The sequence below is a fragment of the Diplotaxodon limnothrissa genome, linkage group LG12 (assembly GCF_057381915.1).
Source record: "Diplotaxodon limnothrissa isolate DT_005_m linkage group LG12, D_limnothrissa_male_GT1.1, whole genome shotgun sequence".
In the NCBI taxonomy this organism is placed as follows: domain Eukaryota; kingdom Metazoa; phylum Chordata; class Actinopteri; order Cichliformes; family Cichlidae; genus Diplotaxodon; species Diplotaxodon limnothrissa.
Genome location: NC_140607.1, coordinates 24999730 through 25023931, shown reverse-complemented (window position 1 = coordinate 25023931; position 24202 = coordinate 24999730). Strand labels below are relative to the sequence as shown.

The 24202-nt window shown below is 41.0% G+C and overlaps 1 protein-coding gene across 1 annotated transcript; it reads right to left on the bottom strand.

The window, feature by feature from the left end:
* Positions 1-2510: 2510 nt before the first annotated feature.
* On the bottom strand, positions 2511-15127 carry mapk4 (mitogen-activated protein kinase 4). The gene is made up of 8 exons (XM_085368406.1): positions 14761-15127; positions 14297-14472; positions 6844-6988; positions 5446-5528; positions 4848-4926; positions 4404-4623; positions 4006-4171; positions 2511-3482 (listed from the first exon to the last, which is right to left on the bottom strand). Exons 1-8 carry the CDS (start codon positions 15125-15127, stop codon positions 2511-2513), a joined length of 2208 nt encoding a protein of 735 aa, XP_085224532.1.
* Between the last annotated feature and the right edge of the window lie 9075 nt (positions 15128-24202).

Below are 24202 nucleotides of genomic sequence, written 5' to 3'. Positions count from 1 at the left end.
TTCAGCAAGCTGGAAGTATTGAGGTGTACCGAGGCACATTTTCTACATTGCTTTAAACACTTAAAATAATTAACTTCGGCTCAGTACCGACATGTGTTACAGATACTTTTCAGTGACGTTATTGCTGGCTTTGCTCTACCTGCAGCTCAGAAGAAATTTGCTAATGCAAAATATGATCCTTTGTGTTTGACTTAAAGCAAAATTCCTTTTGATTAGGTGGACCGCAGTTTACTGGCAAAAAATAGGGTGAACTCCTGTATTTCTGTATGTGCTAGTGACACTACCTGTGCTTCACTGTGATGTTTAAAAGAACCAACTCGGCTTTGCTGTCTCGTAGGTTGTACTTATGGCAAATCTCATGTATGGCTCAATTCTTTGGAAGTCATACTAAGTTGTGCAAGTGAAAATGTGCCTACAGCATCTGTATGTAGGCTACACCATGCATTACAGGTGCAGACAGCATGAGAGTCAACCGTTTTAGAACAACTTACATCTGCACAGTTAACAGCTAAGACTCGAGACAACTTCGACCTGTGTGTGGCTTGTATGGATTTTAAGGAAGGATTCAACTTATTATTTGATAATACGAAAGGAATAAAACATTCTTATTCTGTTGTGTTGCTGGCAGTATGTTTCACGTACACTATATGGACAAAAGTGACAGGCCACACCCTTTAATCTTTGAATTCAGGTGTTTTCAGTCCTGTGGTATATAAAATCAAGCATTTATACAGTCTACCTGTACAAACATATGTGAAGGAAGTAATAGGATGCTAAACACACAGTTACACAGTAAGAATGCCACTGTTGCAATGCCAGTTTGTATTTATGTGTGTCTGTGGATGGATTTTGTCACTTTTTCAAATGTATTTTATCTTCCATTATCAACTTTAAGGGTTATTTTTTGCACTGCTGACTCAATAACTGCAGTGATCAAAACCTCCTCTGGCATTCACATCAGGACAAAAACTGTGCACGGGGAGCTTCGTGGAATTGGTTTCCATCCCAGCTCCTGTAGGGGTAATATTTAGGTGCCCCAGTACTTCTATCCATATAGTGTATTTCAGCATTACAACTCAACTCGTACATTCTTTGATCAGTTAACAGCAGAATATCACATTTCAAACAGTGACATTTGAGATGGAGGGATTGAGGCCACAGAATAAAAGGAATGTTAAATTAACTGGGTTACGTTTGGCATTAGCGTTGAAGAGTTTTGTAAAGCCAGTTTTAGCTCCACAGTTCAAGAGAATGTGAGAAGCTCTTGACTAACAGACTATGAGGCACAAGCCAGCAGCCTTCACCTACTGCTTAATGTTCACCTGCCATTTACCTGGGTCTATTTTTTTAATTCTTTTTATTTGAGTTTCATGTATTAATCTGGCTGCTGCAAACCACTAAAAAGTTTTGAGTACAAATAATTTCCTGCAAAGGTTGTAAAGTATCCATATACTTCAAAATATAGTATACCGTTGTTTGCATGAAAGCTTTCTGTGTGGCTGTCTTGGAACGAGAGGATAGTATATGTTCAGTGTAAAACAGACCTTGCTTGGTGCATCAAGCAAACAAGAAACCATAGCTGTCTGATAGTCAAAAATTACTACCACAGGGCATTCCACATTCAACAAGAACACAATTCACTCCAAATAACATGAACATGGGTTGTAGCAATGAACAAAGAGCACAAGAAAAATACAAACACAAAAATACTAGTCATTGAGAAATATAGTATGTAATTAAATCTGACTGTATTTTTTACAAGTTGACAGGCCGTTTGGAGCAGTGACAAAATGAAGTTGCTGTTAGAGTGTTAAACTCCTTATGGGTCATCGTGTAGCATAATATGATGGATTATTTTTCCAATAAATACATTCAGAGACACACCGGAAAAACACCTTCTGTGTCACTATTATTAGCTGGTGAAACTCACCGCTGGAAGACCACTTGAATTTTTGTTCTGAAAAGGATTACAAACAGTAAGAAGTAGAGAATAAGTACAGAATCTTGTAAGAAAAACAAATTGAAAGCAAGCCTAAAACAGGCTTAAGCTATTAGTTATTAATAGCGTAGGGAGGTGATACCAGCAGCTGACTGTTCCTTCTTTTGTCATTTGCAAATGTTTGTGGCACAAAATGAAATTGTTGTCTGATCGATCAGAGCAAACCTCAGTTAATAAGGAATGTCAGCTGATTGCTTTAAAATATGCTCATGTAAATCAAATCTTTGCTGCTTGCATTGGCAAATGTGGTCCACATTTCTGACCTCTAACTGCCTGAGAACATCTCACGACGAAGCTGGAAGATTGCTTGCTTAAGTCAGGGGGTTGTTTTATCACAGCATATAGTGCGTTGTTGCAATAGTACCAAAAAAGACAAAAGCTGCTAACACTATGGTCTAATGTTTAAGCAGCATATTAAACCACGGGCACTGCTCACAATGTAAAGCACTATGAGCATTTGGGAGTGCTACCCGGTATGATGCTGTGGTGTACCTGCAGTTGAAATTCAACATCAAGAGTTGGGAGTCTGTGGCGTCTGTGGTGATGGAGTCCTGTGCTCTGGGAAGCCGGGTACTTTTCGGTTAATGTTTGGCTGTTTGCTTTCTTCCATCCATCCTCCTTCTTTCGCTTTCTTCCCGCTTGCTTTCTCCTTTCTCTGCCTGCACAGTTTCAGTGCTCGGGATATAAACACATCTAGGTCAAACAGACGCTCTTTTTGTTTGACAGGAAGAGACTCCAGGGAGTCAGCGTTTACTGGCTGAGAAAGGGAAGAAGTGGAAGAAAGCGGCTGAGATTCTGTGGGCTGGAAAAATTGTGTGGTGGTGGTGGGGGAAGACACCGTTTGATATGAATGAGGAGGATGTAGGGAGGTGGGAGATGAAGGAAGAAGTAATGGGAGGGCATAAGAGGAAGACATGATAGGGCGAAATGGGCTTAGTCTGCCTTCATCGTACTCTGATGGTTGCCGCACAACCTCCGTGTAGTGGAAGACTGGAGTTGGGAGGTCAGTAGGGGACAGAGGGAGAGGTGGCGAGGAAGTGTAGCAGGAAGGTGACTGCTGCTCCAAAGAAGGACTGGGACTGGGTGAGTGCAGACGAGACTGGGTGCTCTCAACCCAGCGAGAGATTTCCTGGAACAAATCCCCTGTCTCCTTGTCTTCCTCTTCCTTCGCTGCCTCCTCCTCCTTCATCTCTCCCAGATCCTCCATGCTGCCACCAATAGGCTCAGGAGGCACAAGGAGGCTGTTAATGTTACGCTTCCAGTGTGACAGATCAAGGATGAGCTTAGGCTCTGAGTAGTGTTGAGGTTTTCCCTCTCGCCAGGCAATTTTATCCAGATACGAAGGAGAGCCCACTTTGTAATCACAGGAGCGGCCACAGTCAACCTCCCCGTATCCCAAACCGCAGGCACGTTCCAGAGAGGAGTGAGAGTTTTCCAGGAAGCGCTCCGCCGAGCTGCTGTGGGAATATTTGCGTGGATCAACCTATATGAGACAGTTGGTGAGGGAAAAGTAATTAATTTCAATAAGCAATTAATTCTAGTTGTGTTGACTCATATCCCATGTGTTCAATGAAACTTAAGCTCATGACAGAATAAATACTACAGAGAAAGGACAAAAGCATAGTCAAGTGTGACACAGTCAAAAGTTGCCAGAATAAGTTATCAGCAGGTCTGAAATATACTCAGAAGCCTGGCCATGTAGGGTTTTATATGTAATTAATAACATTTTAAATGAATTCTGAATCTCTGTGGAAGCCAGTGAGAGGAAGCAAGAAGAGGGGGGAATTATAGGAACTGAGACAATATGGTCATCTCACTGTGACAAGAGCCAACAGGGTTACAAGAACTGCTGACACTTGCAGTATCCCTGCTTTAAAATGTAGAAAAATTATTGACCAACATCCAACATCTTCACTTATGTCTTTGCATAACAAAGACATTACAGTACTAGTAGTGCCAGTACAGCAGTCTCCTAGTATCTAGAAAAGGGAGGAAGCATATCCAACCTGAGCCTCCTCTACAAGTGAGCTGGAACTGGCCCGGGGGTCTCTCTGCACCTCCTCTTCCTCTGTAGTGTCTCCCAGGTCAGAGGTAATGTGACAAGGGGGCACGCAGCGACACCTCCCACCTGATTGTTGCCAGCACATAACTGTTGATAAACTGTTTTCGTACCTGCAGAAAGGCAGAAATTACAAGTGAGGAGTAAATAATTTGTGCTCAAACACATACATTTAAGTTGTAATCTGAAAATACACGAATGAACAGCTGAGATTGGTAGTTGATTTGATGAGAAAATGATCAACAGATCATTTTTAGTAGTATTTTTATTATTAAAACATACTAAGAATGACTAGGAAAACATGATCCAATTTTCCCCACTGGTGATTAAAAAAAATCCACACACCTGTCCCACTGGATGCTGGAGGCCTGACTATTGCTGTTGCTGAGGCTCTGCTCAGTGATGAGGCTGTCCTCCAGCTCATCCTCAATGCGGAAGGGATGCGATGAAGTGGGCTCGTCCTCTGGACAAGAGTACTGCTGAAGGAAGGGGTGAGACAACGCCGCTTCAGCTGTCAGGCGATCCATGGGGTTAAAGGTCAAGATACGCTCAAGGAAGTCCACAGCTGGGAGGGGAAAAGAAGGTGTGGGAGTAAAGCCTAAATTATATGTGTTAGACCTCCAAACATCTTCACACGACTCCAGCATCACTTCATCTGTCACAGGTCAGAAGAGCTGTGGTTTTCTATATCTTTTTTTCTCCCTTCTAGCACTTCCATTATTTGTTCCCTTCATACTTTAAAGTCCTTGACCTTCCTCTTCTCCCCATCACTCAGTCCCCATCACTCACCCTGAGGATCCACTTCAGGCAGAAGTTCAGAAAAGGGTTTCTTCACCTTCCATTCATGACTGACATATGAAGGCATCACCTAGAAATGCATGGTTAAAATATTACTTATGTTTCATTATTTTATTTATTTATTTTGTTTACATTTAAGGCATTCCACGCTGAAAAAAGACACATTTAACCTTGTACAAAATTAAGCCTTTCAGAACATCAGACGTTAATAACTTGATTAATAAAAATGATAATATCTCACTATTCAAAGAAAATTTGGGGAAAAAGTAAAAGCAATAAAATGGTCGGGTGAATGAAACATATATTTTGTTTATCATGCGTCTTATTGCGTCTTGTTAGATTTATTAAATTCAAAATGCAAGTTCACAGAGGTGAAGTGACATAGTCTTTAGTCTACATTCATAACAAAAACAGGGGGGAGTGCATGATTATTTCAGATATTATAATATGTGCAGTTCTTGACATAATCAATATTTCTTTTTAAAAAAAAAAAAATTGCTCTCCAAAGCTGGGAAAATGAATGTCAGGCTTAATAATCAGTCAGACATTATAATGCTAATATGACTTGCAGTAGCCTCTGATGTTTGACCTGTAGCAGATCCTGCCTGTCCTCCTCTCTCAGCACCGGCACTGTGTTGAGAATCAGCTGCATCTGCTCCAGCTCATGAGCTCCTGGGAGCAAGACACAACCAATCAGAAGCAAGTTCAGAAGAGACAGAGGATCAGTTACATAAGCTGGGGGGAAACGTCAACTTTAAGAGTCAAGCATGAATATCTGGGAGATGGAAGATGTCAATTTAAAGACACAGTAAGTTAACAACTAGGTGGAAATTACTACTAAAGCATTCAAATTTCACACCACACCCTGTGGAATCAGTAAACTTGAAACTTTGGGCACACTGTTCTTTTGGCCACTCTCACATTAAGGAATAAACATCCTGCAACCCATCTACACTGGCAGACATCTACTCTAACTACCCTAGCTTGTTGCTGTGCCTGCATCAACTGGGAGGAATCAGTTGTCGTAAGTTTCCACTCAGTTATAGTTCACAAAGAGCATTTTACCTCTGACAGCTGGAGGGAAAATTCATATTTTGAAGTCACTGAATGCGGAGTAATCAGAAGTGTAGCATGCTTCTGTGGCATGCAAGTCTTCTTCTAACACAGAGCAGCAAAGCAGCATTTTCAGCTCATCTGACACATGGTGAAGTTCCCTTTAAATGTTTCATAAAGCCAATGACACCAGCAGGTGGAGCTATATCAACAGAGTCGTAGCTGCAAGAAATATGCAAGCAGTGGTAGTTTGTTTGGAAGGGAGAATGCGGTCTCCTCTCTGGTAAACAAATATATGCTGTTTCCACTCTAGTCTGCGGGTTAAGTAAAAGCCAAGGAAAACACCTCTAACATCTGATGTATGAAATTTAAAAAATGCAGGAACACTAAGGAACAAAGAACACCTATATGTTTATGATGCCAGCCCTGTGGTGTAGAGGGCTGATGGAGGTCAAACCAGCCTGTGAGGAAGAACTACATCTACTCTGGAGAGTGAGAATTTCTCTATCATCATTGTCATTCTAGTCAGGCAAAGAAGTAGTGTGCAGAAAGAGAGCAAAGTGTCTTTGGTGGAGGACACTGTCAAAGGAAAAAAAACCAAACTCTCTTTGCTCTAACTGGATGGCGTCACTAGTGTGATGCAATTATTATAATTATGTTCAGTTCAGTTCAATGACAACAACAGTTGTCTCAAGGTGCTTTATATTTTAGAGTAAATGCAAAAACAAAAACAAAAAAAACCCCCAAACAACAATCAGATGAGCAAGCACTTTGGTGACAGTGGGAAGGAAAAACTCCCTTTTAAGAGGAAGAAACCTCCGGCAAAGCCAGACTCAGGGAGGGGCAGTTATCTGCGGTTTGGGGTGATATATTAGTAATAAGGTTGAAAATGACAGTACTTAAACGGTGAACACATTAAAAACAGTAGACATACCTGCAAATAGCATGCGTCCAGTGAGCATCTCAACCAGTATGCAGCCCGCAGCCCACATGTCTATGGCCTTGGTATAATTGTTGGGTGACAGCAGCAGACGTGGGGAGCAATACCATTTAGTTACCAAACCTTCCGACAGATAGCCCTGGATAAGGAAAGCAGAGGGATAAAATTGTTGAAAGTGAGAAATACAGAAAATGAAAGCTCTGAGAATCTTAAGTTATTTTCATATACGACGGGCATGCATCAGATTGGACTGTTAGCAGGCTGCATGTACTTGAATACGTATAAAGTTTGCTGGTAGTTGTTTGTCTTTAAAATGGATTGCCCTGAATTTCCACCGAAGCAACAACATAAGTCCTCATTAGTGCTGCTCTGACAGGATTCAGAGGACTCTATCTAATTCTCTAAAAAATCCTCTTTGTGAATAATGATGTTATGCACAGAGATACGCCAGTCACCACAGAGATAAATCCGCATATTCCCTGATGTAGAGATAATGAGATGTTTCTGCCTGTTGCTATCATTAACACTTTCCCCACCTCTTGTATATCACCCCACCTCTCACTCTCCAGCCTTGTAAAATCTCAAAATACCTTCACTTACTACATCATATTTCTATTCCCCTCGTAGTTCTCCTGAGCCAAATTTCACTGCCCCAGGCTCTTAAACTTCTTCACAGCCCAGCTTGAAAAGAGAGCAGACTGCACGAGAAAATGCGGTTATATTTCCCCTCACACATTTTTAGATTTCTTGGCAGGAAAAGGCAGATGTAGTCTTCACTGCTTTTCCACTCAGCTGCTGTGAATTGTTTTATAATGACTGACATCACTCACATAAACTTTTCATTGTGCTGGGACGCTATTCTGTTGCCCATCTCTCAGGCTAATTTGAATTTGATGACTAACTGGCAAAGATCAGAAATAGATAGAAAATGAACCCCACAATGGCTCATGGCATACATGTCTAATATGCCTCTTAGCACTATTCTCTTATCCTTTCTGCCTCTCTAGCCCTCTTTTTTTTTTTATCCTCGTTGCTCTTCTTTCCTTCTATCCTCCGCTCTCCTAAAGTAATTTTCTATTCTCCTTTTCACCAGTCTCCTATCTTCTTATCTATTTTTTGGGGGGAAAGAGTTACTCTATTTAAGCCAATAAAATACAGACAGCTTGAATTTTTTTCCTCATTCAGATAAGCTATCACACTTGAAACTCTTCATGTCAGTAAATCATCTGGGGGTACTATGCCAAAAAAGGGCTGGCCTGCTTTCTCACGCTTTTGATGCGTCCCAAAGCTGCTTCATATTTTCGACAGCTTGAAAATAAGTGCCTTCTCGATAGGAAAAAGAAAAAGGGTAATTTTTCTTGATCAGCAGGTTATGAGTATGACTCAGAGTCTTCTTCACTGTGGGCCACCCACACCAAGATTCCCACTTAGACATCGCTGTGTGCGGTGTGCCTGGCCGAAGTAGGTTTTCTTTGCATGTCAAAACGACTGTACGACTCTTTTTTAAAAAGTTAGACTACTCCTACGTGCATTGAATGTAACTGCTAAGTCACTGCCTGTTCTCTTCTTTGTGGCAGGAGACAGTGCAAAAAATGATGCTGACTACTCAGTGACCTTATCTTCTATCTGTCTGGCCCGCTGTTGCCTTTTCATATCTGAGCTCTTGTTTACGCTCCCTGGTGAGAGTTTGATAGATGTTTCAAAAGTACCAAAGTACATTTCTTTCAGGGCCAACCCAAGCCTGGACACAGTTTTTAAGGGAAAAGCAAATTTAGGCCTCAGTTTTATAAAGCAATGCATAGATGTGGTCACATATGTCATTTGTAGCTGTGTTTGCTTTGTTTCCAAAACTATCCCCACTTCTGTTTTAGTGTTTTTGCTACTCTTTAAGATTATGGGGTGATTTCCCCCATCTTTGCTTCCTCTTTGTCCCCATTGACCTTCTTCCTCCTGCTTTTTCCTCCCACTTTTTTTATCATTCGTTCATCCCAACCTCCCACCTCAGTATTTCTCTGCGTCATCATTAGCTGCGCCTGTTCCCCTTCCCTTCCTCTTTTCTTCACACTTATTCTCTTTCTTCTAGCCTTTAGTGCATCTCAACAAGCTTCCTTTACCTCCTTTCTCATCTGTTTCTTCCCTCCTTCTCTTCTCTCCAGGTACTTTTAAACACTCTGTCCTTATCCAACTGTCTTCCCCCTTCCTCTGCTCTGACCTTCATCCAGGTAATGAATAATTTCTGGGCAGATCCAGCACTGCCTCAGCAGGTGGCATTCACACATACACATTCACAGAAGCACCAAGATCTTACCGGTGTAGACTGTAAACAACATCACAAATAATGTTGTTTTCCCCCTCTGTTTTCTGCCTCTCTCCTCTCAGCCCTTCTGTCATCTCTCTCTGCCTGAGTAAATGTTTGCTCTGTGTAGTCAGAAACACACTTCCAGACAGCTCTTCAAACAACCTAATTTCAATGCCTGGACTGAGATACAGTACAAGTATTAAAAGGTATGGCTAATGCAGAGAAGAAGTCTGTCTGATCATTGAGTAGGAAGAATTACACATCACAACTTTCTTTCAAAAAAAACATGATATAAAATCTTCATAAGTTCTTCTGTGATACTAAAGCATTAACCAGTCTTATTTAAAGTTAACAGCATTTGTGAATTTCCATCACAGCTGAGGTTAATGCGGCCTACGCCCATTAACAGAAAATGCCTGAAAAGGCACTTTTGGTTTGCATTATTGAATAAGAGCAACAGAGAGAGAATGCTATTGTATTCACTGAAAGCATCTGCTTTGGTATCAAAACTGCATCACAAATAGCCCAAATAGCATCAGACGTTATCCATCCATAATAATTTGAGAAAGCCTTTGCAGCATTATCTAACTTATGAATGAGATTATTCTTCTTTTCTTGAATATTTTGCAAAAATCTTTAGACGTTTTTAATTTGTGTGAGCTGTCATCTGAAGATTGGTCCATGTTGTTGTCAAAACCATTTAAAGCATATTTATAGAGCTTAAGTGCAACACAGATGCAGCACTTTGTGAACATACTGGATTCTGCCTAGATAAACATTCATGGGGGTAATAACAAACCACCTTGAAGATGAAGGATGTGATGTGGGTAGAATACAGAAGACATCCCCTTGTTGCAGTACAAGGAAGAGTATTAAGTGCTTGGTCATGTAGCCAAACAGAGGGACAGAATGTCCACTGGTTCCTAAGACTATTTTGCTACTATAATAAAGCCTATTTTTTTTTGGCATTGACAGTCTGCATGCCATTGTTCTGTTTTTATCTTTTTCCTTTTTCTTTTGTATTGCTGTATTTTACTTCATTTTCAATTATAGGATTCTTTTTCTACAACAAATACTAATCTTTTGCTTTATAAGGTAGAATTTAAAACCTTGAAAACAACATCCAAAGAGTATTAGCTTTGATTCGTATTAGCAGTCAGTTATTCTCAGCAAATCAATGGTCTGATACAATAATATCAGTCATGATACGCAGGACAAGAAACAGTCGTGTGAAAAAGAAGAGACACCATGTTTCAGTGCTGAGGACAATAAACATAATTTAGAATATTGTCTGTAGTCTATATTATTAAAATACAAACCCAGATGTTAAACAACAAAACATATTACACCATGTCATTATTTATTAAAAACTAAAGCCAAGCCAAATATAGAAGCAGTGTGTGAAAAACTAATTACACCCCATCATTCGGTGGTTTGAGGAAGCACCTTTGGCAGCAATAACTTGAAGTAAGCATTTTCTGTCTGACTTTATGAGTTTTTCACATTGTTGTGGAGGATTCCACTCAAATTTGAAATATTGCTTCAGTTTATTGAGGTTTGTGGGCATTTGCACAGTTCTCTTAAAGTCACACTACAGCATTTCAGTCAGGTTGGGGCCTGGACTTTGACTGGGCCATTTGATTCTTGTCATTGTGACTCATTCTAATGTAGACTTGGTGGTTTGTCTGAGATCATAGCCTTGCTGCATGACCCAGTTTCAGCCAGGCTTTACATGACGAACAGATGACCTCGCATTTGACTCTAGAAAACTTTGGCAAACAGAGGATGTCACGGCTGACTCGATAACTGTAAGGTGCCCACTTCCTGTGGCTGCAGAACAAGCCCAAATCATCATCCCTCCACCACCATGCTTGACAGTTGGTATGAAGTGTATGCGCTGATATGCTGTGTTTGGTTTTCTCCAAGAATCTGCTGTATATTATAGCCACGCATTTCCACCTTCGTCTCATCTGTCCAAAGGAAATTTTCCAGTAGTCTTGTAATGTGGTGAGATGCAGCTTTTCAAATCTAAGCCATGCTGCCCTGGTTTTGTTTTTTTTTTAGAGAGAGAAGAGACTTTCTCTTGTCTCCTAGCAACCCTTCCAAACAAGCCATACTTGTTCAGCTTTTTTCTAATTGTATTTCCATGAACTTTAACATTTAACATGCTAACTGAACTCTATAGAGTCTGAGATATAGCTGGTGGATTTCTTTTGCTTTTTTTTTGCAGGGTCTCTGAGCAATACACAGTTTGACCTTGGGGGGAATCTTCTGTGACGTGCATTCCTGGGAAGACTGGCAACAGACTTGAATGTTTTCCACTTGTGAATAATCTTTCTCGCTGTAAAATCACGAGCTTCAAATTGTTTAGAAATGGATTTCTAACAGCAGCAACAGTTACTTGTCTGAGATCATTGCTGATGTCTTTGCATTGTGTTAACAGGCAGTCGAATACTGCAGACCAGCAAAATGACAAAACCTCTGCTTTATAAATGTGCTCAGTTAATCGGGTTGATTTGATTAGCAGCACCTGTCTGTTACTTACTCTCTTAATTCCTATGGAAGTTGGTGGGTGTTGGAAGAGAAAGGTTGAATATGTGTTTTTCCACACACTGCTTCTGCATTTAGGCTTAATATTTGTTAAATAAATAATGAGATGTGACATGTAATATGTCTGAGGTTCCATTTATCTAATTGCAAGACCTGATAAGGACAAAAAAAATTAAAATTGTATCTTGATAATAAAAAAATCTTAGAACCAAAAGCGAGTGTACTTCACATTCACATGACTGTGTGAGTGGTGTTGGAAAACACTTTTTCAGTACTGAAATAGTGTTTTGGAGAAATGTGTTTGAAAAACTGTAGCCTCTGACTTTTTCTCGCCCTTGTCTGACGTCTCCGCTTTGAGCTTTTCTCCACGTTCTTTCTTTTTCTCCCTGCCTCTGCTTTCATACTTTTTTACAAAGCTTTTTAGCTCTTTCGCTCAGCCTTCCCCGGTTTAAAATTTCTCACTCTTGCTTCTCATCTGTTCTTTCTCTCCCTTCTCTTCTTCCCTTCCACCCCCCCTCTCCGAATGCACCCCTGTGTCTGCACCCAGCTGATCCCCAGTCCCGTGCTCTGAGCTGACAAAGATCGCCTTTCACAAGAGCTCCTCTTCACAAGCACAAACCCAAACCCCCCCACACACAAACATATAAGCTTGCACACACATTCAGTCCCGCTAGTGTTACAGTGTGGCTTTGGGCTCTTTGCACACAATAAAGCTGAACAATAGAGCAGTAAATCTTCACACTAATCTTTCAGAAGTCTTTATATGCCATTGCCAGACTATCCACAGAGTTTAATTAGTGAAAAACTTGATATCAGCTCTGGGAAGAAGACATAAATAGCTGGGTTCGGGGTGAAGGGGAAGCTTCTTGTGAAAAACGCAGGTTGGCAATATCAAACAGGGAGATGTGTAATCAGAGAATATATGAAACAAACATTAGCCTGCACTGCAATGCGTAAGGAGAGATACATCAGTTACACACTTCTCAAAATTGGAGATTATGAAATTCTGGCTGCTTGGTCCACAGGTGCACTTTACATACGCAGGATCAGACTATTGATAAGCATCCAGTTGTAAAATAAAATGGAAACCTGATAGATTCCTCATTGCAAATTGAAATATAGAAAGAATTTTCTTTGAAAGGATTCTTTTACAGCACTACACTATTTATTGTGTGTGATCAGCTGCCTGATAACCACATAGGGTTTGAGGAATTGGTGTCTCTTCCCTAATAACAACTCTACCATAATGAGATGGAGCAGAGATAATGTTTGATATTACAATGTGCTGCCTAGATGTAGCCATCAGCAGTTGAATGGCATACGGTGCTTCAGAGAAATGAGAAGAGAGGAAAAGAAATCCCCCGCAAGTTGGCTGAAATGTTTGGTATGATTAGTTTTTGTAGAACAAGCTGCACAAAGTATTTCATTTTTTATTTTTTTATTTTGATTTCAAAATCAATGTGGCCAACAGAGCCCTTCGTGGTTGATCAGGGATTTAAAGATTTATATAAAAAAATGAAAAGGCATTAATTAGCTTCCAGTCAAAATAGATCTTGGCACTCTGGCTTTATTTACATGCCCTACAAAAACATTAAGTGAGAATAATTGGGATACATCTGGGAATGTTTGTGCACATATCACAATCTCTTCTTTGGTCATCACACCAGTATTTTCTTATAGACATGCACTTAAATAAAGACTACAAAAACTACAGTACTGTGCAAAAAGCTTGAGCACTTCTTATTTCATCATCCATCCATCGAGTTCTGGGTCACAGGAGGGCTGGAGCATATCCCAGCTGTCATAAGGCAAGAGGACATGATCAATCAAATTTGAAAATTTTGTTTCTAATCGTTGTCAATGATGTATGGAGGAGGTCCGGATAGAGGTACAACAATACGTCAAAACTGATGGAATTATGAGCGCAGAAAGTACAGTCGGACTTTGATCCACCATTCAATACCATCTTGAAAGCATCTGCTTGGCAGCAGCTTCATTTTTCAGTGTGACAGTGATTCCAAACACAATGCCAGTCCAGTAAAAACATGCCCTGATAGAACTACACACTGAAACACTATCATAGATTGGCCTCCGCAGAGCCTGGATCTCAACATTATTGGATCAGTGTGTGATCATCTTGACAGAGGACGGAACAAAAGGCAGCTAACATCCAAAGAAGAACTTAAGGAAGCCTGGAGACTACCTGAAGAAATGACAATAAAATTTGCCTTGGAGAGTTCAGGCTGTGTTGGAGGATGAAGCTGGTAACACTAAATATTGACATTCAAACTTCTTAGAATTGTACAAACTCGTGTTTTAATAAATCGATGCACCAATCTCCAGTTTTCCTTGCAAAATATAAAGAAATGAGGGTTGGCTCGAGACTTTTGCACAGTACTGCTGTAATATGACTCATCCATTTACCAATTTGAAAAGACACTGTAGGCCATTTGGAAAACTTTTTTGAGCGAGCTATCCATGCAATGAGCTGCCACCTTGTCAGCATGAGTCTCCCTGCAGATCATGCACTTCTGTGTGTGTTTGTGTGCCTGTGTGTGCGTGGGTCCTTCAGTGGTCCTTGTGCGTCTTCACGCTTACCTTATGAGAATAATGAGGGTCGACTATTCTGGCCAGCCCGAAGTCTCCGATCTTGAGCAGCAGTTGGTCCGTGTTGATAAATGTGTTGGCTGGCTTCAGGTCTCTGTGCAGGACGTTGGCAGAGTGGATAAACTTCAGTCCCCTCAGCAGCTGGTAGAACAGCAGAGTAGCATGACCTGCTCAAGGGCAAAAATCAAATCAGCACATCACGATGTACCCCAATGTCCATATGCAATGTATAAGCACATATTTTCTTCTTTAAAAAACATCTATTATCATGTCTGGATATAGGCAATAGTAAAAAATAAATACGTATCCCTCTGGCCTGTATTTCTGTTTATCCATCTTGACTGTTTTGATGTGAGGTTTCTGCCTTGCCAAATTGTTATAAAAAAAACCCTGCTTTGTTTATAACTTTGTGGTGATTTGCTGGGCAAGTTTTCTGTATTCTTCCTTTTATTTACCTGTATGTAGCGGCCCTTGCTCCAGCAGTCGAGCCAGATCAGTCTCCATGCACTCCTGGACAATGTAGAGGGCGCTGAGCTGGGTTGGATCTCGGGGCAAGGGCCGTCCATATGGAGCTAAAACCTCGTGGACTCTCACCACATTTTCATGGTGCAGCCGTCGGGTGATCTTTACCTCCCGCAGGGCATGTTTCACCGTCACGGCGTCTCGCATCACCAGCTTTTTAATTGCTACACGCTTTCCAGTCCGCTGGTCCACAGCAGACAGGACCAAGCCTGTGACACCTGTACCGAGAGGTCGAGGGTCAACAAAGTGACCACCGAGGTCGAAGCCATGGAGAAAGTGCGGTGTGTCCTGTGTGGCCATCGCTGCTCACTCTGGAGGTAACAGGGATGTATGATTCGAGGTACCAGACGGTAGATTTAATCTCTTGATTAGCAATGATTGTTTCACTCTTTTATGCACACGTTACATCTTGCTGGTGAGTGGAGACCTGAATTTTATTTACTTAGCTGCTGCATTTAGATACATGTAGATAGATGTTTCCTTGTAGACAAAAGCACAATGCAGGACTATTCCTACGGAAAATGGTGACAATTCAAGAGACCAACCAAAACTTTAAAAGGGATTATTAAGAAATGCTTGTGCTGAATTTCAGAGCTATTCTTAGTATTGCAAGAAAAGAAATGATCTCCATGGGATCTAAAGAATAAGATTTTGTGCGTCATTTGACCTCTTCATTTAGTCCAGTGTGGAGCAATTCAAGTTGTACTTCACCATCTGTTGCCTGTGTGTCCCAAACTAAGGACAAAGAAGATGAACTCTGATGCCTTTGAGAAAAGGTGCAACTGAGCAAAACCTCAAACTCAGTACAGCTAAAAATATGCAAAACTGTAATGTTCGGCTTTAGTCAGTGATCACACAGGGACACTTTTAACATGCTGGTAAAGCCTCTACAGTGGATGTTTAAAAATAACTTGTTTTTTTCCTCCAGCATCTTCCTCTTGACTCTTGATGGTGATGATGTCTGTCTCTCCCTCACAGATGTTTTATTTTAGAGCTGAAGTCTGCTGCAGGGGTGTACTTCTAATCTCTGCCTGTATCTTCATGCACAGATAGTCAGAATATCAGGGAGCCTTATTAATACTACTCAGGGCATGGGGTATCCATAGAAACAACCCTCCGTGTGGCTGATTCTTGACTTGATGTATCATGGGACAGCAGCAGCAGCAGCAGGCGGATGGTCGGCTCTGCACTCTTCTCTGTTTATGCACGCTCCGCTGTTTGTTACAAGTCATCAAGCAGCCTTTGATGGTGAGGCAAGGAAAAAAAAAGGGAGGAGCAGTCATGTGTTTTATATTCAATAAGACTCTGTTGGCTCCTCCTCTTCTTCCATGATACCAGTGAGTGCCTCTCTCAGGCACGCGAGTTCATTCAAAGGGAGCTCCACACCTGGGTGCCAGCCAAATCCTAGAACTGTGGTATCCGCTCAGTATGCATATGTGTACATGTGCTTGGGTGTAATCCCTCAGAAATCTGCTTCCTGTTGCCTTTTCCTGAATGTAGGGATTTCAGCAGCATCAGCATCAAGGCCAGTATAGGAAGACACCACCATTAGCTGCGTCGCTCAGCACATCTGCTGCTCCTGCTGCTGGGGAGGGAAAGAGGAAACGGGGTGAGAGCTTGGAGACGAGGAAGATAACAAGGAAAGTTAGACGGCAGCAGAGCCCGGGTGTTAATGTTGTCTGTTGCGGCAGAGTTACCATTACATAACACCAAATGGCAGTGTAACCTAATCTATGCAAGCAACTTTGAGTGCATAGAGAGAGGATGATCAATTTTATGGTGCTTTAATATGCGTTATATTAAAGCACATCAAATGTTATCACATCAAAGCAAAAAGTCTATTTGACAGGGTGGACTAGATTGACATGATTGCAGTTTCTTGTTCATCCTTTCAGTTTTTGATCTGCTTTAGACAATTTTAGTTCCAATTTCTAACCCAGGAAGGTCACATAGAGGTAGCAAACAAAAGAATTGACTTTGTCCTTCTCTTCAGCCCCAGAGGTGAAGTCATCAATCCATAAAACAAATCTCTGTGCTACCAGAAGCCTCGAGGCACGGTTGAGAATGAACTCATCCCTCTTTTAGCTCTTTCTTACTTGAATTGGAGAGCATACACCCTGTAACTGAACTGGACTGCAGGTGCTTTTATCCCCCCCCCCCCCCCATTTCCACAGCCTTTAAAATACTTACACACTCATGTTAAGCTCAGTCAGAGGCTGCAAGAGTGTAAGGTGAGAACAGAGAGACTAGAGAGGCAGCACTGACAGTGGGTCTGGGTGGGAGGTGCAGCACTGGGGTAACTTTATAAATAATGCATAACCACTAACGACATGTTGGTGCTCTCTCTCTCTCTCACACACACACAAACTGAGCATTTATTCTCTATATTTCTTCGGGTTATGCAACAGTGCTATATATTATGAATAACAATGCAGTGGCTTTATCCAGTCCAAAAAATGTTTATGTCAAAAACAATTGATTTAAATTCAGAGTGCATGCTTTTTAAAATAATATAATGTAGTTATTCATTCATATTTAAGAGGAGGGAAATAAAAGTCAACTCTTGGCATGAGCCAATATGATGTTACTAAATTTGTAGGTGATAGCAGATATGAGCAAATAAGGGCACATCTGTCATACTCCTGGCTTTGTGCTGATGATTTTCTGTCCCAGAGGAACCTCTGTAGCTTTGTTTTCTACTCTTTCTTTTCCATCTTCCTCTCTCTCTCTCTCTCTCTCTCTCTCTCTGTCGCGCTCTCTTTTATACTCGGTTTACTTCCCAATAAGCGTAAAGGCAGTTTTAGCCCACTTTACATCATGGGAAACACTACATGTTCTCCCTCTGCGCATGCTGGCTTGATGCAGCTGCCTTTGTGTGTCTACACACACTCTAGAAACGCCCCTCTGACAGAACAAAAACAATGTAATGGAAGTGCATGTAATAAAACATAAAGCCCAGTTTATAAGGGGAAAAGTATTCCAAACATTAACAACCCTATGTCAGACACATATCTCAGATATCTTATCAGAGCATCTGTTCTGTGGCAAACGACAAGAGGAAGAAGAAAGAAATACACGCAAAGATAACACCAGGAACCATCCAGCACTCACCGGGGCATTACACAGCCGCAGCCTGCCGTCCAGAAACAAAGATCCGGGGAAACGATGCGAGCTCCGTGCAAGCAAAGAAAGTGAAACACGACCGCAGCTCTGCCTCTATGGTGTGTCGGGGAGATTCAGTTGATAGAGAGGGGAACAGTCGGTGCGGGTCGGCACCGGGGCTGGGGGGAGATGAGATAAGCCGGAGGCTGCTACAGAGCCGGTTATTGTGAGCGACTGTCCGCTCTCTGTCAGCGCTTCAGAGCGATGATCTGAGTGAGGGGGCGGAGAGGAAGCGATCACCCCGATTCAGGTGCATCCAGCAGACCCGAGTGGCCTCGTAGGCTCTCTCACACACTGCACCACACATGATTAAGTACTAATCTCTCTCCCTCTCCCTCTCCCTCCTCACTTTCACATCTCTCCCTCATATCTCCGTGACTCCCGGCAGCATCTCCCAGACCTTAGTTTCCACGAGTGTCACAGTTACTGGTCTCCAAACCCGCTGAAGGATAAACAAAGAGAAAATTATAATTCAGACCCCATCTTTCTCATCCCTTCGCCCCTCCATCTCACTCCAGTTTCGTTATTATAGCTTGATGATTACCACGGCCATCTATCATCCTGACAGGCACAACATCTGTGGGTCTGAGATCCCCCAAGACAGGAAGCCAGAGAGGAGCCTTTGTTGACTGTGGGTTCTGCAGAACATCTACCTGGTGAGGAGCTGGTGAGGAGAGTGAAAATGAAAAACACACGGCTTTTGTGAGCATGGCATTGGCTAGTGTTTAAAAGAGGAACAGAAGAAAATGGCTGCTGATGAACTAAAGTGTGCCAGTTTTATTATATAAATTATGATGAAATTAGTCTATTTCACAAGCCATTTGAGCCATGCTGTTGTTGCTAAAAAACTGAGGGGAAAAACAGTGATGTTAAAGGTAAATCTACAGCTATAGTTGGATAAACGCAGTGTGATTGGTTCCTCATTCTCAAGCCATATTAAGATATGATTTCTTGCTTTCCTAAACCCTTTTCTGACAACTCCAGAAAACTGCGTGAGCTCAAAGTGTGTGGGTTGTTGACCTTTATGAAGACTAACAGAGCGGAAAAAACAGGAAAAAGCAAAGTTTCTCCAGCATCTCAATAATCTGTTGACTTACAAACCTCAGCAGCCGCTGGAAGGTCACGGTGAGCGTAATAATTATGCAGGGTTGCTTCAGCTGAGGGATTAATAAAGAGGAGAGAGGCTCCACAGAGAACAGATCCATGAGTCACCTAATGTAATGAACTGTGTGTGATGCTGTTATGATGTTGTGGGTTTGTCAAGGAGAAGACACAGTTACAGATACACTTCTGCATTTTGTGTTCCATTTCTGCCTCATTAGTGTACAGATATCTAAGCTAATGGGGATTCATGGCGTGAGAGCACAGATGAAGATGTCTTTCTCACCTCTAATCTGAAACATCGTGGCATAAAACAGTTTGGGAAACAAGACTTTATTAGGTCTTCAGACTGGAAAAAGTATCTTACAATGTTTGGCTGAATTATGTTTCGGGGATGAATCATTTGCTAAACACAAGCCAGTAAGTGGGTCTGTGGTTTCTTTGTAATTACAGAAGGAGGTTTGAAACCAGAGAGCCGCTGCTATCGCTAAGATGAAAAGTGACAAGAAATATTTCCAACAACAGGATTTCTGTCTCTCGCTCTCCTTTTTTTTTATGTATCTAAAGGGAATCTTGGTATAGTCTATCAAATTTGCATCTTACAGAAGCATATCTGCTCTTTGTCCTGCAAAAATAGAACAGGTTTACAAATGGAAAGTAGAAAACTGTCAAATGCTTTGGTTGCAGTTGCACCCAAAGAGACTTCCTCTAAGGATGGTTTTATTCAGTAGCAGGAAAAGAATCAGAATGCATGGTGACAACCATCCTGACCGATATCCCAGCTAACCTATCCCAGCTACCATAGGGCAAGAGGTAAGTTACATCCTGGACAGGTCAGCAGTCTGACACAGAGGAACAGGCAACCATTTGCACTCACATTCACAGTTATGGGCAATTTAGAGTCATCATATAACCCAACCCTACCAACTGCATTGGACTGTGTGAGGAAGCTGGAGTACCCGGACACAGAGAGAACATGCAACTCCCCCCCACATAGGTGGTGGAGGCGACTCAGTTTGACCTTCTTGCTGTGAGGCAACAGTACCACTGCACCACCCCCTTGTTTAAAAGCCTGTTTCTAGTCCATTGAATCCTTGTAAATGTAAAACAGAGATGGACACCTTTTGCTATGTTATGCAACTGGTGACCAGACATTTCAAGAACACATCTGTCTGCAGATTTTGTTTTTCCTGTGAATATTTTCTGCAACAAACTTAAATGACAAAAATTAAAAAAATACTGATATAGAAAAGATGGACAAAAATAACCCTTTGTTTGGGGATATATTTTTAAAATTCATTCTCCATTTCTGTTCTGATCGTTCATGTGGCAAATCAGATTCTTTGTTGAGCAACATAAGCTGGGTGTAAAGGAAATGAGGTAAATAAATAAATAAATAAATAAATGAAAGGAGGAGACGATGGAATAATGAGAAAAAGGGCAAAGGAATATAAAAAAAGGAGCTAGAAGATACGGATATCTCCTTCAACAATGCATGCTGTGAAGATACACAATTATAGGTAATATGGACAGAGCTGTGACCTGCTGCTCCTCATGTGGTCTATTTCAGCCTCTGTTCTCTGTCCTGTGTGTCTGGGCCTCTTCTCTGGCTTCCCTCTCTAATTAACAGTGATGGCGTAGAACAAATGGAGACATCACAGCGTCGGTTGTGGATGAATATGTAGAGAAGCACACATAAACAGTAGTGGGCATGCTTGCTGTCAGTAGCACCTGCTCTTGGTCCTGACAATGCATATTTAATATTTGGTCTCAAAGGATGGTGAAAGGTTGGAAAATCAAATAAACCTTGACACTACTACAACTCTACTACAATTTGTTTGTATAACTTTTTAATAAAAAGGAGACAAATCCCACCTTTTTCCCCCTGCTGTACCTATAAGAAAGCAAACATCCCCCTAATCCACCATGTGATACACTTCAAGGCATGTTCTTTGTTAAACCTTTGATGGTAAAGCTGACAAAGGCAGCAGTTATGAAACAAATCCAGAAAAGACACTTAGTAGCTGAATAGCTGCACACATCATGAAGGAATTCTTCAGGTAAGTGTCCTCAAATCTTTTCAAAGAGGCAGAAAAACAGTCCTTCTGAACTTTTTGTCCATCTTCCTGCAGGAAGTGAGCAGCAGCACTGTATGTGCGTCCTCCTCAGGTTAGCTCCTGTCAAAATAAATAAATAAAAGCAAAGATCCCTCTCTAAGTAGGAAAGGAAATAAATAAATTAGAGGGCAGGCAGAAATCTTCTTGTGATGACATTTGGCATGTGCACTTGGGTTGTGAGGAATTTCTTCCTGTGAGTTGATGGCCCAAATTGGAAAGCGTGTGAGAGAGCGAGAAAGGGGCCACATCTGGAGGTGTCCACGTAAGACAACAGAAAATGCCACGGTAATAAATTATCCACACAAGTGACTCACAACCTCATGAATTCATCGCTCTCTGGTTGGTTCTTTTTATCTTCAAAGTGAACACGATACTGTCATAAAACAACAAACAAACCTAGTGTTTTCCTCCAGTATGCAAACGGGATTCCTAAAAAAAAGGTGTTTGGTCTGTGTAAAATATAAATATAATATTTCATTTTTAACAGAACACAGAAAACATGTCAGATGTTTAAGCTGAAAAAAAAAAGATTCTTGCTGCTCAACAGTTCTTTGTCACATTTGGTCCCTCTCTTCCTTAGCCCACAGAATGCAACGTACATGTTTTCCAAAATGATTTTCAAATTTTGATTTGCCTGTCCGCATAACATTTTTCCACTCTGCGTTTCTGGATCATGTTCATACAGTATTTGGCTTCTTCCTTGCACGATAGAGCTTTAACTTGCATTTGAGAATGGCACGATGAACCGTGTTTATAGCAGTGATTTCTGGAAGTGTTCCTGAGCCCCTACATCGATTTCCATGACAGAATCGTACCTGTTTTAAATGCAGCGCTGCCCGAGGGCCCCAATCCAATATTGATTTTTGTCCCTTTTGCACAGAAATTTCTCCATATTCTCTGAATCCTTTGATGTTATTATTTACTGTAGATGAGATATTCAAAGTCTTTGCATTTTAACACTGAGGAATATTGTTGCAAAATTTGTAGATTTGTCACCAATCTGTAGTTTTTTTTACAGATTGGTGAACATCTGCCCAACTCTACTTCTGAGAAACTCTGCATCTCTGAGATGCTCTTTTTATACCCAATCACGTTACTGACCTGTTCCCAATTAACCTAATTTGTTGGAAAATATTCCTCCAGTTGTTTCTTTTTAGTACCCCCTAAAAAGCCTTTCGCAGCCTTCTGCTGCAATAAAATTCAAAATGAGCTAATAATTTGCATGAAATAGAAAGAGTGTGTTTTCTCTGTTCTATAATAAAACATGCATTCATCAGATTTCCATATCATTGGGTTCTGTTTTTATTTACATTTTACACAGCCTCCTAAACTTTTTGGAAACTGGGTTTGTATAAATATAAGAGTATAACACTGTTTTCACACAGGAGCTTTATTCTAATATGCATTTTATGCACTGATTAGACACAACTTTTAAATAGACTTGCTTAATATAGTTAAGCAAGTGCTTAATTCAAATTAACACCTTTTTAGTTCATGATTTTAATTAACTGACCTACTTTTTATAGACAGCTGCTGTGTTGAGAACGATTGGTATTATTCGCAGTATTCAGCAAGAGTGAGTGAGAAAGAGCACTATCTTCGTTGCTGCACCAGCTGATATGATAAGGGTTAAGTTCAGAAAAACAAGAAGACAGAACAGAAAACAGATGGGTGCTCCAGGTGTCAGATAGAGATGCAAATACACTTTTAAATGTCAACAAAAAGAAAAAGAATAAGAGCAAACAAAAATGTATGACAAGAAAGAAGAAGGTGAGGCTAGGGAAATGGCACAAACACACAAGAAGAAACTGCCATGAAAGCGAAAGAGAGAGAGAGAGAGGAGAAAAAAGCAGTTTGAGGAACAGGCAAGTCTCGGAGCTGACAAGGTTATCTAGGAGTGTGCGTGCCAAGTTCTCTCTGAAAAGGAACAGCCTGTCTAAATGTCAACACAGCCTGGGGCAGTGGGGATGTGCACGGCATAAGATATGCAGCCAGGAGATATGAGAGGGACCCAGAATGACACGCAGCAGCAGGGTCATTTACATCAGTCGATGTCATTAATACAGCAGCAACCACGGAAAGATCCCAGGCAGACGAAGAGCAACTAAACTTTATCAGAGATGTGAGATTTGCGAGTGTAAATGTAACGGTTAAAAAAAAAATTTCAGATGTCTCTTTAGGCTCTAAACCATCACATCTTACCTTTCAAGTAATTACTGACAAATTATGAACTATCTTCCACAGAAGTCAATGTTTTGAGGTCCCGGTCACAGCTACAGCTGATGGTTTAAACTTTAAACTCAGATAAAAGGTTCTCTAGCACCATATACAGGATTTTATATGTTATTGCAACTAAATACACAGCATCCAACATGACTATGCATTATCAAATGTCACAGCTGCAAACTGAAAAATTGAAGGAACAAATAGGGAAACGAATAAGGATTGAAGTGTGAACAGCTTGAATGTGTCATTAATTTCAAAAACGTAGTACAGGGATCATTTGAGATTAAATGGTTGAAAATAGTTTTATCTACAGCTTCATCAGTGTCTGCTATATCAGTTTCCTCTTGCACATTGATTGAATAATGATCTCCTGGACAGGAGTCTGTATTATTTATCTCTTTGAACGCTAACTTTGCTTATGCAATATGAATACTCCTATCTTCTGTATGTGCCACACTGAGGGGCCTCTTTATCAGCAGAGTCAGGAGGTAACAGATAAATGCTTTGGGTCACGTTTAATAGGATGCTCTGAACACCGTGCAGCAGTGAATAGTAAAGCTAGAAGGCACTAAAGTGGCCACAGGAGTAGACAACTGCTCCCTCTGCCCTCAGTTCAGAACAACAGCAACAGAAACAAGAAATGCGATGCTTGCCATTTCTATAAAAATCATTGAATGTTGCAAATAAGTTGACAAAGAAAAAAAAAAAAAAGAAAAAAAAAAGAAAAAGAAAGTGACACAACCACACCACACGCTTGTGAGATATTCAC